This window comes from Pituophis catenifer, unplaced genomic scaffold (genome assembly GCF_029215685.1).
Source record: "Pituophis catenifer annectens isolate HBS135680 unplaced genomic scaffold, rPitCat1.0.hap2 SCAF_7, whole genome shotgun sequence".
Lineage (NCBI taxonomy): Eukaryota > Metazoa > Chordata > Lepidosauria > Squamata > Colubridae > Pituophis > Pituophis catenifer.
Genome location: NW_027256887.1, coordinates 42,753,209 through 42,763,479, shown reverse-complemented (window position 1 = coordinate 42,763,479; position 10,271 = coordinate 42,753,209). Strand labels below are relative to the sequence as shown.

The 10,271-nt window shown below is 34.8% G+C and overlaps 1 protein-coding gene across 4 annotated transcripts in view; it reads right to left on the bottom strand.

Moving 5' to 3' along the window:
• Positions 1 to 642: 642 nt before the first annotated feature.
• MSRB3 (methionine sulfoxide reductase B3) overlaps positions 643 to 10,271 on the bottom strand; it is a 51,913-nt gene continuing 42,284 nt past the window's right edge. For all 4 annotated transcript variants that reach the window (XM_070947022.1, XM_070947023.1, XM_070947020.1 and 1 more), the window contains 2 exons: positions 6,658 to 6,755; positions 643 to 4,478 (listed from right to left, as the gene is read on the bottom strand). In XM_070947022.1, the coding sequence (XP_070803123.1) occupies positions 4,314 to 4,478; positions 6,658 to 6,755 (263 nt within the window). In that variant the 3' untranslated portion in view covers positions 643 to 4,313. The remainder of the gene's footprint in view (positions 4,479 to 6,657; positions 6,756 to 10,271) is intronic.

The following is a 10,271-nucleotide window of genomic DNA, read 5'->3' as shown; positions in this document are numbered from 1 at the left end:
TTTTGAATTCATTGAGCCGCGATGAGAAACCTGTGACCCTCCAGATGTTGCTGACAATAAATTCCATTAAATCTGGCTAGGATTTCTTGGAGTTTTAATTCAGCAATTTTATACAAACCATGTTTCTCTACCAAGTCCATGGCTGAATCTCAGCTAAACCTCTAGGATTATATAATAAAAATGAAAGTATCTGCATTTGAGAAATAATAAGGATATCTTTTAATGGTTCTTTGGCTATAGGAGCAGTATCAAATCCCATTTATGATAATTACATTGATCAGTTGATGAATAACTTTTCATTTTGATTTCAGTGGGAACTAAGAAACTTAATTTTGTATATTTTTCCCACTCCAAGATAAAATTAGAGTAGTTTTGTCAATTGCTCCTCCCTTCAACTACAACTAAAAACATGAAATATATTCCTGGGATCATGGCATGTGCAGAAAATTATATTCTATGTTATCAATTTGCTTTTCTTCCTGCATGGGTAGTGACGATGGCCCTCTGGGAGTTGAAGTCCACAAGTCATATTGTTCCCCAACCATTATAATAACTGCTTAATATCAGAGCGCACTCCTCCCCTCATGGGACCTAAGATATAGACCATCCTTGAGTGAGAAATAATGAGTCAAAACCAAAGAATATAGAGAGAAATATTTATTTATAAATTAAATATATTATATATCTGTGTTCAGCAAACATATTAAAAGGCATCTTCACTGAATAAAACCTAATGTCTTAAAAGCAAAAAACTAGTTCTGATGGCAAGTTCCAAATATACTAAAATAATCATTTTCTTTTTCTTTCAATATTTGTATAAACTCTTATATAATATAGATCAGGGCTATCAAACTCCCGGCCCGCGGGCTGGATGCATCACTTGCTGGCCACATCCACGCCCGGTTTAGCCAAAGAGGGAAAAGTCCTGATATGTCATGTGACGCTGCAGTGACGTGAGTTTGACACCCTTGATATAGACTGAAACATGTGCATTCAGTAATATCAGTCACACAATACAAAATATCCAGGAGACACTAACGGACTTCTCAGTCACATATTGCGCTCAATTATATCCAAATTATAGCAAAGCCATAAACAAAATGATATTTTGGGCTCTGCAGTACTGTAAGACTCACATTACACTCACATTATTTCTAATACATATTAATGGAAAACAATCTATACCCATGGTTTCTGTTTATTAATGAAGTTATGCTCTGACAGCACACATATATGTGGCCATACTGATTCAATTCACTGCATTTCATAAACTGTAAATATAAATCAAGTTACGAAAAGCTTACATTATTGCTTATTAGAGTCTGAGGGATACATTTCTTTAAGAAGACAGAAATAGATTGAAAGTGAAACATTAACTGCAAGTTATCTCAAAAATTAATGCCCCATATTTTCGCTGATGTTACAAATCAGAGATTTCATTTCAGAAAATATGATTGGAGAAAACTAACTTCTAATAAAAATACAATCTCTTGGCAAATGGCAGAAAGATTTACCCAACAAATGAGAAAGTAATCACATGCCTTAGAATAATGCTATAAATAACTCTTATGTATATGGTTGCATTCCTAAGTCCTATATCAATCTATAATTCAATTTTTTTTGCTATTAAGAGGCATGAGGCTAATAGATAGCAATTTTAACTATTTGTATGCCAGATACAGGTGATCTGTTTGATACAGATAATGAATTATGGTAAAATTATATTAAATAGTATGATAATGTTATACTTCATAAAATGCTGTTATTCTCAAGCATGATAGTTAATTTTCACAGCAATCACACCAATTTCCTTGTAACATGAAGTAGAAAGTAGTCATATCCTTGCAAGAGATTTCTGTCATACATATACTAAAATCTGAGACTAATTCACAAATTATATGTTCATCACAGCCGAAGGACAAAATGTTGTTTCCTTGCCAGTACAGATACTGAGATTGACTGTACTGACCTTTTAATTGTTTTTTTAATCAACAGTGAGGACAGTGTCATGTTCCCACTCCACTTTGGGAGACCCAGGATAGGTTCCATGGCAAACCCAATGGTTAGGGTTAAGGCCACACATAAAGAGGCATTTCCTCTTTAAGGCAAACTCGCTCACTCTTAATAGAACCAGGCATCTCACACTAACACTTTACCATAGGCCACTATCTTTCACTGGATATGGCTATTCGTTGCTATGGTTTTTATTGTTTATGAAGAAGTATTGTCTCTTTATTCTAATGCAAGTGGACCCGACACTGAGGATAGTAGATCTTCATATAAAAGTTGAAAAGGAGTAACAGAATACAGCCTAAGTGATTATCTCCCAAGAAGGAATAAAAAGATAACATAGGCACAGCAATTTGATGCTTACAATAGGACTTTCCTATCTACACACTGCCGCTTAAACATTGTAAGGGAAATTTCAGGAAGATCTGTACCATTTAATGAGGTATTAAGTTTCCCAGGACAACACTAATTGGTAAGGCAATACTGAGTTTTTATATTTATATATGATCACAAAATAATAATAATAAAAATCTCTCTCACGTTTGCAGACTAGTCTATGAGTCCTCTTTTAACTTTTTGAGGATAAAAATACATTTTGAGGATTGAGGATTTTTAAAACACTCATTACAAGTATGAGGAAACTGGTCTATGATTACCAGTCTTCATCCACAGCTTTTAAAAGTATATTATGACTACTCTGGCATCTTAAGCTGTTCTAAGGGAAAGCCACCTGCTACATAAAGGAGTAATCTTATCTAGGCAGTCCAATATAAGTATCATCTTATTTAATTTTTTTAAAAAATAGTATTTATCTAACTGAAGGCAGGGATGTATGGTTGCCATTTATGTAGTTGTATACTTTTGCAGAAATCCAAGACAAAAGTTGGGTTGATTATACTAAATTATACAGCCTCATTTATGGAATGGTACAATAATTAGAGTTAGTTGACTACAGGTAGTTCTCGAGTTATAAATGTAATGGAGCCTGCCCATTTCATTTGTAACCCGAAGATTCGTGGGAGTGAATCACATACCTTGAACATGCTCACGCCCTCCTTTCACCCACGCATTTGCTAATCGAATGCTCGGTTCGTTAAATACACATGAGGTATTTCAGGATGAGAAAGGCCATGGGGGGTCCTAGTGATGGAACAGGTCACCTGCTTAAGACCACCCAACGCCTCCCTGACCCACTGAAATACCTCATGATCCCCACAATTGCTTTCCCTCCCACCCAACCTGCTATGCTGGGTCACTTTCTATGCGAAGATCTAGCAAGCTGTCTCCTCTCCAGCCTCTCACGCCCCTCTGAAACTCCGTTTTGGTGTGCACAGGCCTTGTCTGGCACTTTACAGCCCAAAGGACCTCCCTTTCGGGCTGCAAAGTGCTGGACGAGGCCGGCACACACCAAAAGGGAGCTGAGGAGCTCCATTTTGGGTTGCAAAGGCTTTTTGCAAGGATGGCAAAAGTCTTTGCAAATGGAGGGAAAGCTTTGATGTTTCAGGGGTTCCCTCGATTTGCAAAGTCTTTTGCTGCAGATCTCATCCAGGCTTCTGTTTTCAGAGAATAGAGGTCTAAAGTATTGTGAGACCATGAGAGATCAATAGCGTGAGATCTCACAATACTGATCTCACGTGATCTTGCAGTACTTTAGGCCTTCAATCTCTGTGTACTCACCGAAGGCCTGAAGCGCCAAAACAGGCCAGGAAAGCAAAAGGTTTCTAGATCTTCGCAAGGTAAGTATGCACAGGCCTATGAAGATTCGGCATGGAGGGGGGAGGGGAATTGCAGGAGGAATGTTGCAGAGCCCCTGCAGTTGTTTGTAAGGGCAAACAGCTGCCGTAGTGCTACAACATTCATAGTTTTAGAACTTGTTCATAAACGCTAGGGGGCGCTTATCATGTAACTTCCAATGTTTGCTAAGGGAATGCTCGTAACCATGTATATGTATAAATCAAAGCAAAATCACCTAAGTACCATTAGAAAACTGTTTTCTTACTATGGTTGTGTACTGAATGAAAAGAATGAAAAATATGAAGGAATATAATTCAGACTTACTATAAGAAATATGCAAGTAATCAACACCATAGTGTCAAAAGACATTTTGTTATGGGATCAAAGCACAGAAATTGTGAAATAGTTATGCCTGGTTATATAAGAAAAGAAATTAGCATGTCTCATTTTGATCAGGGAAAAAACTTCATACTGCAGAACATCTTTGTATATTTTAAAAATAGTGTGTAAGATAGAAAACCATTTAGAATTATTCTTTCCATGTCATCTAGGAAAACAACAGATTCCCATTACAACTCTGTCTTATCTGGTTGTGCAGATGTAGAACTAGCATTGTCTTCTCCAGCATGATTCTTGTCTTCAGGCTCAAAAACTAATGAAGCTGAATTTATGCAATATCGTTTTCCAGTTGGACGTGGCCCATCATCAAATATATGGCCAAGATGAGCACCACACTGAAAGAAAAGAACAAAATTTGTGTTTATTTTTAAATATAGAAAACCTAGTGGGAAAACTTAAGGTAAATGTATTGTTATTTGAAAGTTAACACACATGGGCTTTATTTTTAAAATTGTTAAATTGGATTTAATTTAATCTAGAGATTTAAAATGCTGGCTTCAGTCATTATTCCTTTTTATTTAGTCCTTTGAGAAACTTACTCTAAACAAATGTGCTTCAAATACATACAGTTTGATTGCAATTTGTACAAAGTGAATATGCTTATCCACATATCAAATAGAAGGGTCATATCTTTAGCAATACAAATGAAAGAGTAATGCAAGATGCAAAGTTGGTTTAAGATTGCCATATTATTCTTTTCTGTCCTCTTCAAATGAAATTAATTCTGAAGAGGATGTTTAACTACAGTAAGTAAACACTACAAGAATGTAATAATGTAACATTACAATATTAAAAAATGTTTCCTGTAAGTGACTTACTAACTCTACGAAGAGGTCCTGCAAAAACTAAAATAACTGCTGGAACAAGAAGTGCAGGATTATTCAATAGAATTCTGTCAGGATTCAAGACATCATTTCTGAAGAAGATCCTTGAGTACTCAAAACTTCAAGATAACTTTTATACAGAGAAAATTATAAATAGTATGTCTTTTTGTGGCAAAATAGTTCATCGTATCACTTTGCCACTACAATAAAGAACTGTACGATACACAGAAAGGTGGTTTTGAGACACATTAATATGTATTGTTCAGATAATTAAAACCTTTATAGTTCCCAGCTAGGAATAGCCACTCCAGAGACATACTTACAGTATATTGTTTAGCAAATTTATTTTCTATCGAGACAACATTTTCACTTTAGCAACCGGTATATTGGACTTCTATTCCCCCCGGAATACTATTATGCAAAATATATCTTATTATCTATGCTTTTAATTAATAAGATCCTTTAATAATTCTACTTGATGTTTCTATCTACTAATTCATACTTTATGATTTACTCTCCTGTTAAATACCATATTATAATAATGTACTATTATTATATACCATTGCAAGCTACCTTTTGATTGCTTTGGAATGAAAAGCAGAAAAACAAATCCCAGAAACAGGAATATATGAAAGTCGTTAATTATCTATATACTCACAAGTAATTTAACTGAAGGTCTTAAGTAGAAGAAAAAGATAAATACAATTATGCTTTGTACATCAGAGCTCCCCGTGTAGACTTTTTCCTGCAGAATGCAGTTCTATAAGCACTAAAACAATTTTATGATTTATGATTTGTTTATGATGATTGCCAGTACAAAAGCTCTGAAAAGAAAAACTGAAAATGACTGTATAATATGTAAGTCCACTTTTTAGCTTGTTCAAATGATTATCTTAATATCAATTTTAAAGTAATTCTAGCACACCGATATAGAAAATGTATAACAAAACCAAGATTGAACTTAAATTTCAATTGAAACTAGTTCAACTGCAGTTAAAAAAAACTGAGTTAGAATTTTCATTCACCATTGCATTTGCCTTTCTAAATATTTCTACTTATGACTTTCAAGTTTCTTTTGTGTTCATTTATAATTAACCATATCTTCCTGTTTCTGGGATTTGTTATTTTGCTCAATAACCTTTTTTCCCTGATAAGTCTGGACTAAGCCATTAATGCTATGGAAGACAGATGATAGTAACAGTCAAAAGGAATTAGAATGAGACATATAATGGAAAACAGTATTTAACATGATCACTCAAGTATTTTGGCAGAAGGAACTTGAAGATAAGCAGTAAGATACATGAGAATAACTCCTGGATTTCTGTCAGTACTGCTCCTCAAGTATTCATAATGATGAAAGTAACACCCACTATCCACATTTTGCATTTAGATTTAAGAGAGCAGAGGTCAGAGGGGAACCTCAAAAGGATGTTTGCCTGAAGGACAATTTCTAAGCCTTCTGATTTAGGTCACTTATGTACACACTGTTAAATAAAGTTTAACCTAGATAACAATATAGATTCTCATTAGACTTTAACTTTTTATACCTACCAGCTGTCATTCTTATGACCAAGCAGACAACAGTTAATTTTGGGGTAACTTAAGTCTTTCTATGTAAATGGATGAACTAGAGCTCTAAAAAAAAAATCTTTTAACATTAGAATGGCTTTTTTGTTGTTTTTAAACTGACCTGAGTGCAGCTTATTTCAACCCTGTGCATCCCAAATGAGAAGTCATCAGTACATGTAATTGTGTCAGAGTTGATTACATCATAGAATGACGGCCAACCTGAAAAATAAAAAAGGGACAAGAAATTAATCAGGAATGATTTGAGGAATCATTTGAGAGTTAAATAAACTTCTGACAGTTTTAATCACAAATATGATTCTCAGGCATTTGCTATACTCTGAATGAGCACATGGAACAGGCAAAGCTTGTTTTCAGTAAGAAAACAGTAAGTTTTCACATTGTGAAATACGGTACTATTTATTCTTGTCTAGGGAAATAATCCTATATAGTCTTAAAATGTGTGAACCCTCTGGAGAATTATATTCATTTATAACTGTCATTTTAAATTTCCCACTTTTGAAGAATCTAAACAACAAACCGAAAGTTAACAGGCCTCCAAAACATAGGCATTCTTATCAAAGTGAGAGAAAAGGGTTTTCTCAAGCACTCCATTAATTTTCCATCACCTTCTACTTTTAAAAACAAGATTTCTGATGCAGCATATACACATGTATGTGCTCTTATTCATAGGGGATGACTAGAAATGCATGTCATTCTGGCATGTTTTATATGGGAAAATGTCAAGGACCAACATTTCTCTAACAAGAGCTAATTGGGAACAGTTGTTTTTCTCTTCTATCAAAAAAATTAAAAACATTATATCCATTAACTGCAACTTTGATATGAACTGGGTTTATATAATACAGACGAAAAAACAGTGTAAATTACATGCTTCATATCTTCCACTCACCTTCACCATTTTTTTCTACAAAGATTCTCATGGGAAAGTTAGTATAGCTCCTATACAAAATCTAATGGAAACACTGCATTCCTACTCAGTCATGTAAAACTAATGATTTAAGATTACAGCCTAAAATGTATCCTACAAAGTATATCTCATGAGGAGATATAGAATTCTATAAAATCACTGAAGACGAAGACCAAATGACACATTTGTCAGGTTGTGGACAGCTGCACTAGAGATGTGTCCATTCCTGCCAACTCAATGGAAAAGAGCCAGGGAAAAGCAATTCTATATTTCTCAGAAGGATCATTAATTGCTTCTGGATTGATCCTCTTATCTATTGCTAAAACAGACAACAATGTTTGAAGAAGAATGGCTTTATCATGTAAACAGGTTGAAACTTGTTCAATATTGAGAAATTTTACTGAAAAGTCTTCATTATACATAAGTGACAAACATCAAAAACCAGTATGAATACATTGAAAAAATATCCTTATGAGAAAAATTACATTACAGAAATGCTTCAGATGAGTTTCTTTCCAGTTTTGATATTAATAATCAATTACTCACTGTCTGTTACAGATTTTTCCACTTGGATTCTACCCCAAGCCTTTAAAAAATTTACTATCCCATCATATGCTTTGAAGTCAAACTCATAAAAAAGTCTCCTTCCAGTCAATCCTAGCTCTTGGTAGCTATATAAATATTTCTAGGTAGCTTTCTGGTCAATAACACAGAGGTGGTTTGCCTTTTTTATGTATATTGGTGTGTGCATTTCTATTTCTATTAATTATTACAAATTAATAAATTACAAATCTAGGCAATGAATCTGCACTATAAACTCCCATTATTATTTGATAATTCACAATCTGTTATTGTTTTTTTTCATTTTACAAGAACAGAACATACAAAAATTATGTTAGCTGTACTATTGTTCATTGTTATAGTACAGATGGTCAAAATATGTGGATCTTACCTGGGGGGGGCAGATGTTCCAGAGGGTGTTGCTATGGCAGAAAAGGCTCTTCTTCTGGCCCCCACTAGCCAAAATTCCTTGACTGACAGGGTCCACAGGATGCCACTTCTGCCACCATGGGTGGAGCAGGCTAATCTCATCAGGGTGAGACAATTCATTAGATAACCTGCCTGCTATATCCATGCCATGAAAGGCTTTAAAGATAATCTTGAATTGGACCCAGAAGCAAACTGGCAGCCTGTTAGACCAACAGTGTTAGACCAACAGTGGTCTAACATGGGTCACCCTAGGACAGGGGTGTCAAACTCGCGGCGTCACATGACTATCAGGACTTTTTTCCCCCCTTTGCTAAACCAGGCAAGGACAGGGCCAGCATCCAGTCTGTGGGCCGTGAGTTTGACAACCCTGTCCTAGGGCCTCAAGAACTGCCCATATGACTGTACCAGCTGCAACTTCTGGGTACTCTTCAAAGGTAGCCCCATGTAGAAAGTGTTGCAATAGTCCAACCATGACATGATCAAGAGTTGAGAGACAGAGCACAGAGTATCCCAATTCAGGAAAGGGTACCACTGGCACACAACACGAAGTTGCACAAAGTTGTTCTCAGTCACAACTGCCACCTGCTTATCAATCAGAGATCATAAATCCAGGAGAACCTAAGTTGCACACTGGGTCTGTTTGGGGTTGTGAAACCCATCCAGAATTAGAGAAGCTTGCCAGGGTTCAGTCGAAGAATGTTGCCCCACATCCAGACTCCAGCAGCTTCCCGGCACCATAAGGGGGCAGTAAAAACCATGATTTGGATCACCAGGGGTGGAAATATAGAACTGAGTATTATCCACATATTGATGATCCTTCAATCTATGATGATGAATGATCTCACCCAGCAATTTCATGTAGATGTTAAAAAGGAGAGGAGAGAGTACCAAGACCTGCGGCACACCCAAAAAAATGGCTGTGGACTTCTATTAGAAATTCTATTAAAAACAGTTTGCCTGGATTGTTAGTTCATTTTTTAAAAAAAATTAAACTTGTTTTAAAATAGTTATCAGGGACTTTAAAATGGAAGATTTATATATGCCTTTTAATTAAGTAAAGCTGACAATAGCAGCAAGAACAATCGTGAAGAATGAAAATGTATTCTTTATCTTCACTTAACAATACTAATATTTATAAAGTTATGAACAATATAGTAGCTTTAATAAGCTTTAATGTTTTAATTAATTAGCTTTAAAAACAAAATGTTATGCATGTTGCAAAATAATAGGATAAAAGGATTATGTTCATTCCAACATATTAACATGCTATTTGAGGCAAGCTATTGAACCTGCTTCATTCTAGCTAAACTATTGCTTTATAGCCTGTTACTTTAGATCTAAAAAAGTGAGTTAACTATAGATCTTCAGCATCAAAGGAATTGAATGGCATTGTGTAGAATTATAACCTTATAATTTTGAAGTGCCATTTAAAAATGTTTCAGATAGTTTTTTTGAATTTACTAGCGACCTAGTAACTTCAATCTTAAAGCATTTGATCTTGAATAATATTTTTGTTGCTATCTCAGAATGTAGTTCAATAAAATATCTCACATACTGTCCAAGTTACTATCTTGCTCCAGGATGTTTTATTATTTATTTATTTATTTATTTATTTATTATTTATTTATTTTCAATTTATATACCGCCCTTCTCCCTGAGGACTCAGGGCGGTGCACAGCCAGAATTAAAAACATGAAATACAAATATTAAAACAATTAAAATCTATATAAATTTGGCCCAAAATTTAAAAAAACCACAAACCAATTAAACATTTAAAAATTTAAAAAATTTCTTCCTAAGCCAGCCCAGCTTGCTGG